The sequence below is a fragment of the Macaca thibetana genome, chromosome 14, assembly GCF_024542745.1.
Source record: "Macaca thibetana thibetana isolate TM-01 chromosome 14, ASM2454274v1, whole genome shotgun sequence".
Taxonomy (NCBI): domain Eukaryota; kingdom Metazoa; phylum Chordata; class Mammalia; order Primates; family Cercopithecidae; genus Macaca; species Macaca thibetana.
The window spans coordinates 31877258-31895713 of record NC_065591.1 but is presented as its reverse complement, the minus strand read 5'-3'; the positions used below and the strand labels follow the sequence as shown (position 1 = coordinate 31895713).

The window sequence follows — 18456 nt, the reverse complement described above, 5'->3', positions numbered from 1 at the left end:
AGAATTTGCAATTTACTTGAAAGTAAATTAGCCTCTTGAAAAAATACGAAGCAGCATTCAGCTATTTCAATAGATCTAGGAATATAACATTTTTTTCTCTAAAACAGGGTAATAGGACGAAAAAAGGGCTTTGAGCAACACATTTAAACCATTGAGCCAGTAACTACCCAGCATAGTGCCTTGCATATAGTGGGTATGTCATGAGTCATTTAAAAAAACTTTTGAAGCATCTACTATGTTCCAAGCATCATATGCGGTGCATGTACCAATGGACAAAACAGAGGTCCTTTTCGCTCTTAGGGATCCAACCTTTTCCCAGGGGAGAAGACTAAAGTAAGGTTCAGGTAGGGTAAGTAAAGAAGACGGTATGGGGATAGAGTGACTGGAAGGGTCATGTCAGGGAATGCCTCAGTGAGGTGACACTTGAACTGTGACAAGGACAATGCTGATCAGGCATGCAAAGAAAGAATATCTGACAGAGGGAGCAGCAAGTTAAGCTTTTAATATGAGCAAAATAGGAAGTGGCCATTATGGCCAGAGCATAGTGTGTGAGTGGGTGGCAAGAGATAGAAAATGCTACTATAAGGGTGGGCATGCAGGCTTTTTCCCAAAGATTGGAGTGTAGATTTAATTCCATATATTGTAGGAGGCCATGGGATGATTTTAAGCAGGCAAACAATATGACCTAATTTAAAGATCAGTCTGGCTGTTGAATGAAGAATAGATTGCAGGGCCAGGGTGGGAGTTGGAAGACCAGGTAGGAGGTTACTGAAGTAGTCTAAGTTAGAGGGATGAATACCAATAGTTATGTTAAGAGGTTTGTATTGCCAATATAGTTTCCCAGTCTGTGACTTACCCTTTTAGTTTCTTTTTTCTTTTTTTTTTTTTTTTTTTTGAGACAGTCTCGCTCTGTCACCCAGGCTGGAGTACAGTGGCATGATCTCAGCTCACTGCAACCTCCATCTCCCAGGTTCAAGTGATTCTCCTGCCTCAGCCTCCTGAGTAGCTGGGATTACAGGCACGTGCCACCACGTCCAGCTAATTTGTGTATTTTTTTTAGTAAAGATAGGGTTTCACCATGTTGGCCAGGGTGGTCTCGTTCTCTTGACCTTGTGATCCGCCCGCCTAGGCCTCCCAAAGTGCTGAGATTACAGGCGTGAGCCATTGCGCCCGGCCAATGACTTACCTTTTAGTTTCTTAACAGGGTGTTAGGAAGAGCGAAAGTTTTGGATTTTGTTGAAGTCCATCTTATCAATGTTTTCTTTCATGGTTTGTGCTTTTTGTGTCCTAAGACATTTTTGCCTATCACTAAGTTTCAAAGACTTTCTCCTTTGTTTTCTTCTAGGAGTTTTATAGTTTTAGCTTTTATTAAGTCAATGGTTCATTTCATGTTAATTTTTGTGTGAACTTTTTATTTAATGGTAATTGAGAAACTACACTAACACCTAATTAGAAGTGTGGTTATTTGAAGTAGAAAAATCAGATGTTAATGTTTCATATTATCCCATTGTAAATATAATACATGGTTACAGTATGCTTGGGTAATTCAGAAAAATAGAGTTTTTAAACATAAAAATGTGTGTTTTCAGATAGTTAATGTGCATATAAGCAACTTCAGATACAGATATTTGCTACGTCAATTTATAGCATTGAATTTATAGGCATTTTGCATGTTTTACAAACTGCACAAACATTTGAATGCCAAAATGCAAAATTTTAAAGTGATCAGATTTATTCTAGTAATTGCTTGTTTCTTCAGCGACTCTGGAGAATCCAAAGAACTCAACTTTTTTTCTCATGTAGAATTTCTATACTTCTTTTTTTATTAAAAAATACAAACAAGAAAAAAAAGAGTAGTACAGTGAATACACATATAACCTTCACCTAGATTCACTAGCTGACATTGGCCTTACTAGCTTTGTATGTTTATGTGTAGTTTTTAAATTGAGCCATTTGTGGTTAATCATACTTGGCCCCAAAATACTTAAGCATGCATCTGTAAGAATAATGACATTTTCAACAAACCATGAGACCTTATAACATCTAGCAAAGTTAACAATTCTGTAACATTTATCTAGTTTTCAGTCGGTAGTCAAATTTTCCCAATTGTTTCAAAAATGTCTTGAAACAAGTAGCTATTTTCCCCCTACTCCACCAACCAATTAAGATTTACCTACTGCGTTTGGCTATGGCATGTCTCTGACTACTTTTAATTCAGAACAGAACAGTCACTCATCCATCCACCATCCTTTTTTTTTTTTTGAGATGGAGTCTCACTCTGACACCCAGACTGGAGTGCAGTGGTGTGATCTTGGCTCAATACAACCTCCGCCTTCTGGGTTCAAGCGATTCTCCTGCCTCAGCCTCCAGAGTTGCTTGGATTACAGGCACCCATCACCATGCCCAACTAATTTTTGTATTTTTGGCAGAGATAGGGTTTCACCATGTTGGCCAGGCTGGTCTTGAACTCCTGACCTCAAATGATCCACCCACCTCGGCTTCCCAAAGTGTTGGGATTACAGGCGTAAGCCACAAGTTCAGGCTAGAATATTGTACATTCTGGATTTGTCTGATTGTTCATTTGTCCTAATTGACTGATTTTTATTTTCTGCAAAGTAGAAGGTGGTTCTAATGCCTTGATTCAGTGTTCATGAGCAAAGCAGTTGTGTCATTGTGTCATGTCAGGTTGTCCACTATCAGCGATGACAGTTATAACTAAGAGTGATGACTGTCCACTGTCATCGGTGGGGTGATATTTTGAAAGTATCAATAACATTGTACTCGGTGTTTTTAGCATGCATTAATGATTGCTGTCTGAATCCATTACACTGGGGATTGCCAAAATGGTGATTTTCAACTCTATCATTCCTTCTCTTAAATACATTCATGACCCGGCATCTTTCTGTAAAAACAGGCTTCCTCCCTGTACACATGCTCTCTCACTCTCTGTTTTTCTGTCATCACTATGGGTTCATGGATTTTGCTTTAATTCAGTAGCTTAAAGTGACCAGTTATCTTCAAGACTCCTGAATCTTTTTGACATCACCACATTTGTCTGAATATTCCCTTGCTCTCTGGTCCAAAAGAATGTCTTTGGCTCACCTTGTACCTTTTCTGCCTCAGATCTGTATTCAGCTATTTCACTAGCCCAGATTTCAAAGGACTCAGTAATTTTTACAAATCAGACAAAAAACTAATCGCTTTGTCTTGTACTACTTCCCAATCATGGTTGTCATGGGTGTTTAATCGTGGTGTCATGATTAGTTTCTGCTCTTCTCTTAGTTTAGCTTTAATCCGATATCTCCATGACTTAAGGGTATGTCTGATTCCTATTTCTGCAGAGATGTGGCTTGCCCAGCAACTACTGCACACTGCTGTGAATCTTACTGATCTAGGCTCCTTCTTAGCCTAGCACGTTGATTGCAGATGGTAATTCCGAAGGCAGGATGAACAGGGAGATGAATGAGTGACTATTTTAGAGGGCATGCTTGGAAGAAGTAATGTAGTAAATGCAGCATTTACTACTTTTTCTCTAATATTTAGCACTTGTGCCCAGTAAATGTTGAATCAATGTGGGCCCTAGGGTTTGAGGACATTATTTAGCAAATCTTAGTAATATTTGTATTCTCAGTGATGATGATGGACTTGAAACAGGTGCTGAGGTAAGAGCAGGAACTATGCTGCAGCATTGCCACAGTTCCCTTATCCCTTCTTTCATCACTTTCATCATATTTCTTGTACTGTCTACCTGCTCTTTGCACTAACTGTAAGCTCTGAAGACAAAGGTAATCCTGCAGACTCTGTTTCTTTGACATTTGCTATATGCCTGGCCACAGTCAGCACTAAAACATTTGTTAAATAGATGAGTGAAATCAATAAACATCTGTCGAATGGAATTTAGGAGGCCGAAATTTCATTATCTGCTTTGCTACTACTACTATAGGTAGTATGATTTTGAGCAAGTTTGGGCTTCAGTTTACTCATTGGCAAATTGAGAGCCTGGGGTTGCAAACTTAAAAGCAGCAAGGGCTGGGTAGATGCCATAAGTAGATGAAGGAGACTGAGTGGGGACTGGTCGAGTGGAGAGTCAAAGCCCCACCCAAAGGAATCAGGAAACACAAGTAGGATGGCAGACCAAATGTGCACCAATGTCTACTTTTTTGAGAAAATGCAGAAATATGCACGTCAAATGTTGGCAACTAATTCATAAGTTTTTAAAAAAATTATTTTAGATAGGATGTATATGAAACACAAGTTGTCTTCAGGCCTGAGCTGGTCTGTGGGTAGGCAGTTTGCAAGATTAGTTATTCCGAGTTTATTTTCAGTTTGACGTTTAGTGATGCCGTTCAATATAGTATTGCTATGTTGTATTATGGCCAGCAGGGGGGGGAAGTTCCCTAACAAAAATTTTTTTTAACTGGTCTCGTAATAACTTTAAAGAAAATAACAAAGCAGAAATATGAGCAGTGTAGGCTATGTCGGAGCATCTAATTTTTAAATTTTTATTGTTAGAGACGAGGTTTCTGTCTCTCTTGTCACTTAGGTTGGAGGCCAGTGGCATGATCATAGCTCACTGTAGCCTCAAACTCATGGGCTCAAGTGATCCTCCCACTTCGGCCTCCCAAGTTGCTGGGATTACAGGCATAAGCAACCACACTTGGCTCAGTTTCTTTTTCCTTCTCTTTTTTCTTTCTTTCTTTCTTTTTTTTTTTGAGATGGAATCTCGCTCTGTCGCCCAGGCTGGAGGGCAGTGGCGTGATCTCGGCTCACTGCAAGCTCCATCTCCTGGGTTCACACCATTCTGTTGCCTCAGCCTCCCAAGTAGCTGGGACTACAGGTGCCCACCACCACGCCCGACTATTTTTTTTGTATTTTTAGTAGAGACGAGGTTTCACCGTGTTAGCCAAGATGGTCTCGATCTCCTGACCTCGTGATCTGCCCTCCTCTGCCTCCCGAAGTGCTGGGATTACAGGCATGAGCCACCACACTTGGCCGGCTCAGTTTCTAATTTTTATAGATTTTGAAAAAGTGAGAAAGGATTTCAGTCCTCCATGAATTCTTAAATTACTACTTAGACTGACTGGTTTATCATGGAATCAAAGGAAGACATCCATTCATCCATCCATTTCTCTGCTGTCAGGTAGACCTGCCATGTAGTACGAAAATGTGTAGATCATTTTGTCTCTAGCAAAGGAAATAAAACTTAGAGGATTTGGCAACTGGAAGTGGAGGGAAAAGATAAGAGGAAAAGAGTAATAGTCATTCAACATTGTACCACAGCCTTTTATGTGGCTTATTCTCACAACAACCCCTTCTTGTGACAAATCATTTTTTTTTTATTTTGCAGAAGAAGAAAAGGCTTAGAGAGGCTCAGTAGTTTACTTAAGATAACACAGAAAGAGGCCAGGCGATGTGGCTCATGCCCGTAATCCTAGCACTGCACTTTGGGAAGCCGAGGTGGGTGGATCAACTGAGGTCAGGAGTTCGAGACCAGCCTGACCAACATGGCGAAACTCCGTCTCTACTGAAAAATACAAAAAATCAGCTGGACGTAGTGGCACGTGCCTGTAATCCCAGCTACTTGGGAGGCGGAGGCAGGAGAATCGCTTGAACCTGGGAGGTGGAGGTTGCAGTGAGCCAAGATCGTGCCACTGAACTCTAGCCTGAGCGACAGAGCGAGACTCCAAACAAAACAAAACAAAACAAAACAAACAAAACAAAACAAAGATAACACAGAAAGAAGCAATGCTGAAATTCAAGTCCCTGTTTGACTCTAAAGCTGTGAATGTCCTACCTAATTACATTCTCTAAAATGCAGTGCTGGCAAATGTTCATCAACTAGCTGGGTGGGTGAGGGGGTATTCATATGTATTTATATAAACTTGTTATAAATTACATGGTAATTTATAAATTATGGTAGAACATAATTTATAAATGATAATAAGTATACAACAATCTTTATTATAAATTCCATATGGCCAATTGTTTCTCACAGAATGCTTTTGTTGAGTTTTCCAGACATATAAGTATGCTTATAAGTATAGACTTAAGTAAAACCTTAAGTTGGCTATAGATATACTAAAAGTATATAGATAGATGTATAGTATAGTATAGTATAGTGTAGTGTAGTATAGTATAGTATAGTATAGTATAGTATAGTATAGTATAGTATAGTATAGTATAATCTATTTGTATACTTACAGCCAGCCTAAGGTTATAATTCTTCCAACTTAACGTTATAATTCTACCATGATTTGACAAAATCAGGCTATGAATAAATGCTTGATTACTACCTGATTTAGCCAAGAAGTTGCTCATGGTATCGATCGACAAGTATACTTTTGATGTCAGTGTTTATTATTTTCTTTTACATTGAAGACCAAAAGGAAACAGCAAAGATGTATGTTAGAACTTCACTTGTTCAACAATGACATGAGTGAATTCTTTGCTCTATCTGACAATAATTTTCAAATACTGGAAGAATATGCTTTCCCTTTTTCCCCCATATTTTGTTTGCTATTAGCAATGTACAACCATAGGTATGATAAACATTTAAATTTAGTCCGCATTAACATTTTCTCCATCACTTTCTTTTTTTTTTTTTTTTTTTTTTTTTTTTTTTGAGACTGAGTCTGGCTCTGTCGCCCAGGCTGGAGTGCAGTGGCCGGATCTCAGCTCACTGCAAGCTCCGCCTCCCGGGTTCACACCATTCTCCTGCCTCAGCCTCCCGAGTAGCTGGGACTACAGGCGCCGCCACCTCGCTAGTTTTTTGTATTTTTTTAGTAGAGACGGGGTTTCACCATGTTCACCAGGATGGTCTCGATCTCCTGACCTCGTGATCCACCCGTCTCGGCCTCCCAAAGTGCTGGGATTACAGGCTTGAGCCACCGCGCCCGGCTCCATCACTTTCTTAAGTCTAGATGATCAACAAAACAATAAGTCAAGCCCTGATTTCTAGTGTTTGCCAATTTGCATGGTGTAAATGCTCCCACCAAGAACAATTTCAAGCTATCTGCACAATGTCGCTGAACACAGAGCTGGAGAGAGATTTGCACCATATAACATAGATACGATAGACATAAATAACTTCAAGAGCACAGATAATAGTGAAATTATTCGAAAGTGATATGTTTTGAGTATAACTCATCCTTACTTTGAACAGTAGTGTGGGACCATAAAAATGACTATACAAGCTGAGACTATGTGATCTTTATCAATGGGAAAAATTACAATTGTTCCATGACCCTTAACATTATTTTTTTGTTAAAGCATTGCTAAGTCTCTTACTGTTGGTTGTAAATGTATAGGGAAATGAAAAAATAGTAAAGCTGATATTTATATAGTATACCAATTAGAAACATGAGAAGCATTGAGAGTTAAGCATTTTATTTCTTTGCAAAAAAATGTATCAGTAGTTTAAATGGTGTTTGCATTCTTCTTATCATATAACTTAGGATTCACTTTTTTTATACCTTGGCAAATTGTCATACTCCTTTGCAAGTTTGGATCAACTTCCAGCATTTTATCCTCTGTGCTCTGAATGTTGTGAAATACGTCTGAGAATTTCTCTAACGTGAATCTTTTTCAGCATCACTTCCTCTCTTGGGCTATCTTCATTCTTTTTGTCAGAACCACTTTGCTCATTTATGTTGATAAATTTGCTTTCCCTGAGTTCCTCTGGCTGCATCTGTACAGACTCTAGAACAGCAGCGTGTCAACATTCCTACAATGAACTATTTCCTCTACAATTCCACTTACATTTATGTCAAATTTTACTTCCAGCATTGTCACTTTTTATTTCTTTGCTCACCCTCATCTTTGTTGGTCAATTCCCTCTTTTGATTCTATCCACTTTTGTCAAATGTCATGTGGGTTTGTCACTGGAGGACAAGAAGGTAAAGCAACCACACAATTTGCTGTCTGTATGAACTGAATGACAGACGAGCAGTGCTCCGTCACTGACAGTCTTTGAAAGAAGAGATGCGATTGGTCACTGATCATGAAGTACATCTATTACCTACAAAGTGATTTGTGGACCAAAGAGCTAGCAATGAATTTGTACTTTATGCAATCACTCACCGCTAATATACTGTGGTGACTAAAATCTGAACTGCGTTGTTGGCAGACTGGTATTATTTAACTAAACAGCGATAATTGAAATTCGTGTATCCTGGATCCGTGTAAAGCGAGGATTGCCCTGTATTTACCTTTGCTTTTAATATAATTTAATTGTAACTTCATGTAATTGAATTTGTAATGATGACTGTGTTTAACAACTGCTTCATAAAATTCCTGTAAATTTAACAATTGGCTCTCACAGCGGGTACAAGCGAGATTTAGCACACCACTGCAAAACCTCATGAAGTATCTAGTACTTCTCATTTATGTTAAGCAAGGCAGCTGCGGCTTGTTTAACTTCCCAGGAAGAATAGCATAGCCAGACCTATCATTTCAAGGCTCATATTCTTTAAACTCCCCTGATAACTGCATTCAAATAATCTAAAGAGTTACAACAAGCCTATAACCTTATTCTATATCTTCTTGGTATCCATCAAGAGGATATATTTGAAAACTTAACAACTTTTAAAAAGTGAAACATTTGTTTGAGCTCTTGTCTTTTCTTCCCAGCCTTATTTCTTTCATTAATAGCTGAGAGAATCTGTTGGTCAGCTTTTGATAGGTTATGCTGCAGTAACAAATGAGCCCCTAAATCTCAGTACCCCAAACCAGCACAGGCTTATCTTTTTCCCTTGTTTTATGTTGCTCCCAGATTGGTGGCCGCTCTGCTCCTGTCTGCAGGTCACGTATGCTCCATGGGCCTTCTTTATTTTAGGATTCTGACTGAAAGAGTAAAAAATATTGGACATGCTTTCTTATTGGAAGAGGGAAAAGATGCAGAGCTGGACCTTGAAATGGTTCTTGAAGCTTATGAATGAAACTGGCACATTGCCATCTCTGTCGCATGCCATTAGTCAAAAGAATTCACATGCCCTAGTCTAATATCAATGGGGAGGAAAGAATCATCAGGGCAGAAGGGCACTGCAAATCCCCCATGGTAATCGGTGAGAAAGTACAGCCATCCCTCGGGTGTGTGGGGGATTGGTTGTAGGACTTCTCTTGTACACCAAAATCCACAGATGCTCAAGTCTGTGATAAAAAATGGCAAGTATTTGCATATAACTACACATTTACATCCTCTTGTATACTTTGGACCTGGCACAGTGACTTATGCCTGTAACCCCAGTACTTCAGGAAGCCAAGGCCAGAGGATTGCTTGATGCTAGGAGTTTGAGACCAGGCTGGGCAACATAGCGAGACCCCTGTCTCTACCAAAACAAAAATAATAATAATAATAATAATGAAAACTAGCTGTTGTGGGGGGCGCATGCCTGTAGTCCTGGCTTCTCTGGAGGCTGAGGCAGGAGGATGACTTGAGCCAAGGAGTTCAAAGCTGCAGTGAGCTATGGTTGTGCCACTGCACTCCGGCCTGGGTGACAGAGCCAGACTTTGTCTGTAATAAATACATACACACATGCATACATATATACATTACATTCATCCATTCATCCATCCACTTTCCCATATACTTACATACTTTTTTTTGAGACAGCGTCTTGCTCTGTTGCCCAGGCTAGAGTGCAGTGGCTTGATCATGGCTCACTGCAGGCACAACCTCCCAGGCTCAAGTGATCCACTCACCTCAGCCTCCCAAGTAGCTGGGAATACAGGTATGTACCACCATGCCCAGCTAATTTAAAAAATGTGTTTTTTTGTTATGTTATTATTATTATTATTATTATTATTATTATTATTGCAGAAATGAAGTCTAACTGTTGCCTAAGCTGATCTGGAACTCCTGGTCTCAAGCGATCCTTCTGCTTTGGCCTCCCAAAATGCTGGGATTACAGGCATGAGTCACTGTGCCTGACCACATATACTTTAAATAACCTCTAGATTACTTATAATACTAATAATACAATGTAAGCACTATGCAACAAGTTGTTATAGCATATTGTTTTTTATTTCTATGTTTTTATTGCTATATTGTTATTTTTTATAGTTTTTCTCTGAGTATTTTCCACTGAGGTTGGTTGAATCTGTGGATGCTGAACGACGGATACAGAGGCCGTGCATAGTCATCTCCCTTCCCTTCTCCCTTCCCTTCCCTTCCCTTCCCTTCCCTTCCCTTCCCTTCCCTTCCCTCCCCTCCCCTCCCCCCTCCCCTCCCCTCCCCTCCCCTCCCCTCCCCTCCCCTCCCCTCCCCTCCCCTTCCCTTCCTTTCCCTCTTCCTCTTCCTTTTTCTCTTGGTATCATTAGTTACTCCCTGTCAAATCCTTCAACACTGTTCCTGTCTCCTCCTGTCTTCTTACCATCCTTATTGTGCTGTCTCGGTTCAGACCTGGAACTTATCCAAACTAATACTTTTATCTGACTTCCTGGCTTTGAGCCCCACTTCCCCGCCCCCACCTCCAACCTTCCCATTACTTTCCAGGTGGTCTTTTTAAAATTCAGTTTTGATCAAGATGGTAGCAGTGGAGGTGCCAAGGAGATGCTTGGAGCAATAGAAGGGGCAAGTAAACATAACCTAAGTGAAAGCAGAGCTCTGCTTATCAAATTCAGCTTTAAGACAAGCCCTTGACCAGTTTCCTCAAAGATTCTCATGAAAATTCTGAAGTTGCCATTGGATGCCAGCCTGCTTTCAAATTTCCACTGTCACTGTCAAGATGATGTCCAACCTCTTGGAGGACTTTTCGGAGGACTTTTCTTTACGTTTTTAGAGACAGGGTCTTGCTGTATTGCCCAGGCTGGGCTTGAACTCCTGGCTTCAAGTAATCCCACCTTGGCCTCCCAGTGCTGGAATTCCAGGCTCGAGCCACTGTGCTTGGCCTTTGGAGGACATTAACTTCTCCATGAATACAATCTAATTTTAAGACATTTCTCTTACCCTAAAAAGAAACTTTGTGCCCATTACAGTCACTGTTGGTTTTTACTCCCCAGCCTCAGGTAATCACTAATCGACTTTCTCTTTGGTTTGCCTTTTCTGGACACTTCATACAAGTGGAGTCATAGAATATTGTGAATTTTTGTGACTGGCTTCTTTGGTTTAGCATAGTATTTTCAATTCATCAGTGTTGTAGCACGTATCAGTACTTTCTTCCTTTTTATTGATGAACAGTATTTGGTTGTCCCACATTTTATTTATCTTTTCACCAGTTCATGAGTTCTTCCCACTTTTTGGCTATTGTGAGTAATGCTGCTCCATATATTCATGTAAAAGCATTTGTGTGGACTTACGCTTTTATTTGTTTTGAGTAGATACACGCATCTTGGTATCTTGGGTAGATACGTCTAGTTTCTGAAAGGGATAGTGTGGTAGCATTTTAAAGTTTTCTGAAGGTTACGTCTAGTTTAAATCACTGAAAGGGATACTCTGTGTGGAGTGCAGCCGGATTTTGCAAAGTTTTCTGAAGGTTACAGGCAGTTAATTTTTTGTATTTTTAGGTGATGGAGTTTCACCGTGGTCTCGATCTCCTGACCTTGTGATCTTCCCAACTCTGGTTACAGTAGCCAAATCACTGAGATTTTCAATGACCAATCCTGGTTTCCACCCCACAGAGCCCGAGAAACAGTCTCAACACAGTCAAGAAATTGAGGGCAAAGAGAGATAGTAAAAGTGAGCTACCCCCGTAGTGTCAAACGCTAGACCAGATCTCTGCTCTGCTGTTGGATGAACCCCAAAAGCAACAGAAGTATTAGTGGGAGACAAATTGGCCTTTGACGGTTAAAAACAAACAAAAGACTCTGCCTCCTCCCACTGGAGGATTTATTTATTTACTTATTTACTTGAGACAGAGTCTCACTCTGCTGCCCAGGCTGGAGTGCAGTGGGACAATCTCAGCTCACTGCAACCTCTGCCTCCTGGGTTCAAGCGATTCTCCTGCATCAGCCTCCTGAGTAGCTAGGATTGCAGGTGCACACCAACATGCCTGGCTAATTTTTCTAGTTTTACTAGAGATGGGGTTTCACCATGTTGGCCAGGGTGGTCTCAAACTCCTGGCCTCAAATGATCCACCCGCCTAGGTCTCCTGAAGTGCTGGGATTACAGGCGTGAGCCACCAAGCCTGGCTCCCCTGGAGGATTTAGAGGATAATTAGCCAGAACCTGGAGGAGTTGAAATGTCATCAATGGAAGTCAAGTTTAAGTCAACAAACACTGAGCAGCTAAGCTGCTGTGGAGGACGCGCTGAGGACTGAGATCAGCCTCACTCACCCCGGGTCTAGGGGCTGGTCTTAGTGGGTGCCGTTACTGTCTTGCTGGCCCTGATGTCCTGGGTCTTGGGGTGGGCCTGGAAAACTGTTTTTAGAAAAATAGGTTGAAATATAAGTGGAAGGGGAAAGCAAGTTGACCTGTGTTTCTGCAACAGCCTTCTTACAGTCGGCCTCCTCTTTTATCTCACCCCTTTTGTACCCATTCTATAAGGTGGCCGGAGTGATTTTCCTGCAACACACATTCACCACTCCTCTGCTTTAAAACTCGTCCCTAAGCTCCCTACTGCCCTCTGTCATTGTTAATTCAGCTGCATCTCTTTGCCCTCGGGGGCAGTTACAGTCTACAGGGAACCCATATGATAAGCACTTTTCTCAGGGCCAGGACAGTGCCGGGCAGGAAGGGCCCAGTAAGCGACCCATCTCGGTTATATCCAGTGTTTTCTCAAGGGCACGGAAGCAAAGAAAACCATATTTAAAATTTCATTTTGAATTTCTTCTATCTCAATGTCTGCAATATATACACCATGGCACTTTAGGCCACCATGGCACCAGTCCCTTGCTTGCCTCCCTAACCTCCTCTCTCAGCAGTTTCCTCTGCAGAAGCCCACAGCCTCCTTTCCTGCTCCCCAACAGCATATACGGAACTGTGGCATCATTGAGTGTTTACTCGTCGCCCTCACTGACTCTTTTTTTGAGATGGTGTCTCACTCTGTCGCCCAAGTTAGAGTACAGTGGCCGTATCTTGGCTGACTGCAACCTCTGCCTCCCGGGTTCAAGCGATTCTCCTGCCTTAGCCTCCTGAGTTGCTGGGATTACAGGCGCCCACCATCATGCCTGGCGAATTTTTGTATTTTTAGTAGAGATAGGGTTCCACCATGTTGGCCAAGCTGGTCTTGAACTCCTGATCTCAAGTTATCCACCCGACTTAGCCTCCTAAAGTGCTGGGATTACAGGCATGAGCCACCCTGCTCAGCCTCCCCCACTTCCTCCTAAGCACGCAGTTCAGTGAGGGTGGGGACAAGGCCTTGCTTGCTGTAGGAATCCTAGAGTCTAGGACAGTCCTGGGTGCACAAAAGGAGTTCAGTGTAGACTTGGGCTTTGCTCCAGCAAGGAGTGTCAGCAACAGAGTTCTGGACTGGAGGAGAAATAGCTGCTTATTTTAAAAAGAATGAAAGCAGAGGCCCAGAGATTTCCCCTCTATGAATGGCAGAAATTTATTTCGTGGGCCTGAAACAATTGCCCAAAGATTGTTCTATTTTCCCAGCCTACCAAAATGCTTTGCATAAAACACTCTGACTTTTGAAAGCTATGTAGCAATAAATTTACACACCGAGAAAGCCCCAAAGCCCTAGAAATAGACTAAAATTAATGAAAGAGTTTATGGTTTAAGAGGGTTGCAATTGTCACATAATAAGATTGGCTGAGTGTTTACTGTGTGTCAAGTATTCTTCTAAATGCTTGACACGTATCAATTCAATCCTCAAGACAAGGAGGGAGTCACTTTATCATTTCCAGTTTTATAGGTGAGAGATATAGAAATTACGTGATGTGCCAAAAGTTAAACAGCTAGTAAATGGTAAGGCCTGAATTTAAATCTAAGTAAAGTTTCAGACTCTGTACAGTCACCCATCAATCAAGGAGTCATCAGTCAAAGATCTCATCAAGCATCCTTCTCCAGCAGAGAACCCTTCCGGAGTGGTTCCTCCTGGATGAGAATAAGGTACAAACTCCATACCATGGCATCGCAGGCTCTCAACGTCTTGCCCCTAACTTGGCTCCCCAGCCTGGAGGCTGAATCTCCCTAAGTTCTCTCTGTGCTTCTCTCACCAGATAACTTATCCTTCCCTGCAAAGTGCTACAGACTTTCATGCTTTTCTATCATGCCATTGGCTGTGCCTGGTAAACTCCGACTTTAAATGTGTCCTTCTTTTGACTCTTCTCCTCCAGGCAGAAATAGCCACCTCTTGCTCACATTCCCATGGCAATGAGTGATCTGCACGTACCTCTATCGCATTCTCAGCACATTGCTCTGAAGTTATTGCCGCATGTGTCTGTCCCCCTCATTAGACTGTAGGCTGCTGCGTCTTCTTTTTTTTTTTTCTGAGACGGAGTCTTGCTGTGTAGCCCAGGCTGGAGTGCAGTGGTGTGAGCTTGGCTCACTGCAACCTCTGCCTTCTAGGTCCCGGTTCAAGCAATTCTCCTACCTTGGCCTCCTGAGTAGCCTAGGATTACAGGCACGCGCCACCATGCCCAGCTAATTTTTGTATTTTCAGTAGAGATGGGGTTTCACCATGTTGGTCAGCCTGGTCTTGAACTCCTGACTTCATGATCCACCCACCTCAGCCTCCCAAAGTGTTGGGATTACAGGCGTGAGCCACTGTGCCTGGCTGACTGTAGGCTTCTTGAGGAAAGGGATGGTGTCTGGTCTTGAGGCCAGCCTCATCAGGGAGATGAATCCACTGAAACACCAGTCCAATAACCAAAACGTGACGGTAATTTATAATTTGTATAAGTCTGGCAAGTAATGGAGAAGGGAAAATCCCATTTACAATACAGCGAACTTTCTCGAGATATGCGTTTGCTATCTCCCAACCCCATGGCAGTTGCCCCTAAATCAATCTCTCTCAGCTCGCATGCAGAAGCCAGCTGTGTTGAGGTCTTGCCTTTCTTGCTTTGCACACAGTCTCTCCTGCCGGATCTTTTATATCTCTTTAGGCCAGCATCATTCAGTCGCTTCCCGTGTGAACGCAGCCAGCCTGTCCAGTTTCCTCAGTTCCTGGCTAACCATCAACACCACAATCATCCAGGTGCAGAAAACGGGTGGGCGGAGGAAGCTGTGGCTACTAAAGCGTTCATGTTTTCCCCCATCACACCCATCTTTCTGTTCTCGGGAGCTCTTAACTCAGAGCCTGGTGTAGGATTGGTGCTCCTGAGAGTGACTTATCTTCCCCTCTCCCTCTCCTTCCTTTTGGGGAAAAGCTCAGATGTGTCCATGACCTTTCACAACTTGGCCTCAGCATAAGAGTTCTGGGTTTCGAACAGGCAGCCCCACTGCTCCAAGACCAATCTTCCTGCCTCCTTCCCTGCCTCTGCTCTGCCCACTTCTCTCTCCAGGGACTTCCTTGTCCGCAACACCTAAGCGAGTCCAAACACTGCCCTTGTTTCAGTTCTTTGCCTGACATCCTCATTCCCCATCACCTTGTCCGTGAGATCCCCACTGGCTGCAGGGCCATTCATCTTGTTATGCTGCCTGAACCATGACCACGGGCTGGCTTGCTCACAGCGTCTCCAACTGATTTAGTGAATTGCTTTATCTCTTCAACTCGACTGCAAGTTTCTTTCTTGCTTTCTTTACCTTTTTTGTGAGATGGAGTCTCACTCTGTTGCCCAGGCTGGAGTGCAGTGTTGCCATCTTGGCTCACTGCAACCTCCGCCTCCCGGGTTCAAGCAATTCTCCTGCCTCAGGTTCCCGAGTAGCTGGGATTACAGGCATGCACCACCACACCTGGCTATTTTTTTGTATTTTTAGTAGAGCAGGGTTTCACCGTGTTGGCCAGGCTGGTCTCAAACTCCTGACCTCAGGTGATTCACCCACCTCGGCCTCACAAAGTGTTGGGATTACAGGCGTGACCCACTGCGCCAGGCCAGACTGCAAGTTTCTTAACACAAACCAAAACAACCCAACTAAAGAACAAAATTAAATCATACCCCCCAACAAGGCATTACTATATTTCAACAAATCTTAGACACATTATAAGAACACATCTGACTTCTGAAAAGTTAACATGTGAAAAGAATGCATCTTAGATGAAATATGGTGTTATTTCTATCCTGCAGATGCTCAATAACTAGAACCGTAACACTTTTCCAGAACCCCTGGCTAAGCTGCTGTGCCCTAACACACCAGGCACACTCTGCCCCGGGATGTTAGCCTTTTTGGTTCCCTGTATCTGGAATGCTCTTCGCGCGTGGCTTGTTCTCACCTCCTTCAGATCTTGGCTCAGACGTCATCTTCTCAGCGAGGCCTCTCTTCACAATGTTTAACGTTGCAACACCCCTCCCCACGTTTCATTCTTTTACACTGATTTTTCTTCACGGCATTTACCTGTCTAATATTCTATTACTTATCTGTTTATTGCAGGTGAACCCCCACTAGAATGTCAGCTCCAGGAGGGCAGGGATTTTGTTTATGGCTGTTGTCCCTGGCACATCGCAGGCAGTCAATAAGTATTGTTGAGTGAACAGAGTCTGAGCTTTACTGGGTCAAGGATGTGTGTGTTTCCTGGCTGCGTGTATCCCCAGTGCCTAACACAGATGCTGGCAAGCAGCGGGTCCTTAATACATACTTAGTGACTGGGGATAGATGAGGCGCCTATGAGCCAGGTCACTTGCTAAGGCCATCAAGGCTAGCAAGGGCGAAGAGCAGGGGACCAACTCAGGTGATGCCTGGGCCTTTTGTCCCTCTGGGCAAGGGCTACCTCACTCTCCTGTTTGGGGGAAAAAACTTTGGAAAAAATTTCCCCCGGTCTTCCCAGTGCGCAGTGTAATGCTTTGCACGTAGTGTGGCAGCAACAAATATTTATAATGTGTTTTAACCCAGCAGGTTATTGCAACTAGGCCACAGCCGCTTGAGCTCCTCAGGAGTAAACTGGCATGAAGGTGTCCCCCGGCCCCTCAGAGTCTAAGTAGTGAACAAACAGCACAAAGCGCGCCCGTCCTTCTACAAAGAGCATTTCCAAAATCCAGGCGGAAGAGCTTTCCTGCAGCTTGGGCACGTTGACCATGACCCCCTCCCGGGCCAGACGACCTCTCCCGCCAACCTTCCCTCCTCTAGATGGGGGACAGGAGGGGAGGGAAGCCCTCCCCTTGAGGACCTCCGCTGCGCGGGAGCCGCCGGGAGGGGTCCCCTCTTGGGTCCCGAGCCCGGCCGGGCGCGCGGGAGCGGGGAGCGCGCGGTGGCTTCGCGCGCGGGGCTGCGCGCGCGCGCCGGCCTCGCCTCCTCGCCTTCTCGCCCGATCCGGAGGCTACGTGCTTTCTTTGTCAATGAGGCGCCGCTCGGAGCTGCGGTAGCACTCGCGGCCCGGGAGCCCCAGCCGGAGCCGGGGCTGGAACCCGAAGCCCAACGAGGCACGAGGAGCGAGGAGCTAGGAGAGCGGGGCGCCGAGGCTGCAGCGGCGGCGGGAGGGAGGGACCCGAGCGCGCCCCGCGGCCGCCACCCCCGTTCCCGGCAGCCTCGCCCCCTCGTTCTGCAGGAGCCGGCCCGGGGGAGGGGTCCCCGGGCGGCGCCTGTCCCACCCTCGCCGCCCCAATCGCGCCGGCGCGCGGCGACAGGCACCGTGGGAACCCTGGCCCGTGCCCGCCGCGGTTCCATGCGGGCCCGGCCCCTGCGCGGGTGAAGCCGCGGCTCCCCGGAGCCCGCCCCGGGCGCGGCAGGACGAGCGAGCCAGTCGCGCCGCTCGGCGCCCCCTCCCTCCGGCGCCCGGGCCGTGGCCGGCGATGCCCGGTGAGGACCGGGGCGCGGAGGGCTGGGCTTCCCGGCGCGGTGCAGAGCGAGGCAGCGGCCTGGATGTGTGAAGCGTCCCCATGGCTCCGCAGGAGGCCAAGCCTCAGGGCTCAAGGGAAGCCAGGCCCGCGACGCGGGGGCGCGGGGGCCGGCCCGTGGCGCGTGGGCTTGGTCGGGCAGGCTGGGGAGCCGCGCGCTGCACGGGCGTGAGGGGCCCCGGGGCCGGCGCGTCCCACGATGCGCCCCCGCGGCCACCGACGCTGCTGCTGGGACTCCTGCTGCTGGCGGCCCTCCTGGAGCACTGCCAGGCCGACCCGGGTAAGCGCTCGGCGGCGGGGCGTCCGCCGAGGTTTCTGGAAGAGCTGGGCGGCGGGTCGGGACCCACACCTGCCCGGGTGGCGGTGGAGAGGTATTGGCAGCACTGGCTCTGGGATTCTCTCTGCCCTTTGCTGCTGCAACTGCAGGCGAACTGTCAGAAATCCGTCTTTCGGGAAGGCACTTTGGGCGGGGAAGAAGGGCAATCGCCTCTTCTTTTTTGGACAAGTTGTAGAACCTTCCTAGTGGTCCCGCAGGCACGCTTTATTTAGAGAAAGATGTGTGTTTAGGACGCCTTAAACGGGAAATGTATCATTAGAACACGTTTTAGGGTGGCGAAGCCCCTGGTATTTTGGGCTGTTGAGTGTC

The 18456-nt window shown here is 45.0% G+C and overlaps 2 protein-coding genes across 2 annotated transcripts in view; one reads left to right on the top strand and one right to left on the bottom strand.

The window, feature by feature from the left end:
* CSTF3 (cleavage stimulation factor subunit 3) overlaps nucleotides 1–18456 on the bottom strand; it is a 710177-nt gene that overhangs the window by 269889 nt on the left and 421832 nt on the right. The gene's annotated exons all lie outside the window — the stretch shown is intronic.
* KIAA1549L (KIAA1549 like) overlaps nucleotides 17825–18456 on the top strand; it is a 290296-nt gene continuing 289664 nt past the window's right edge. Inside the window, 1 exon segment of the mRNA XM_050758756.1 lies at nucleotides 17825–18090. Coding sequence (XP_050614713.1) covers nucleotides 17853–18090 — 238 coding nt within the window. The 5' untranslated portion in view covers nucleotides 17825–17852.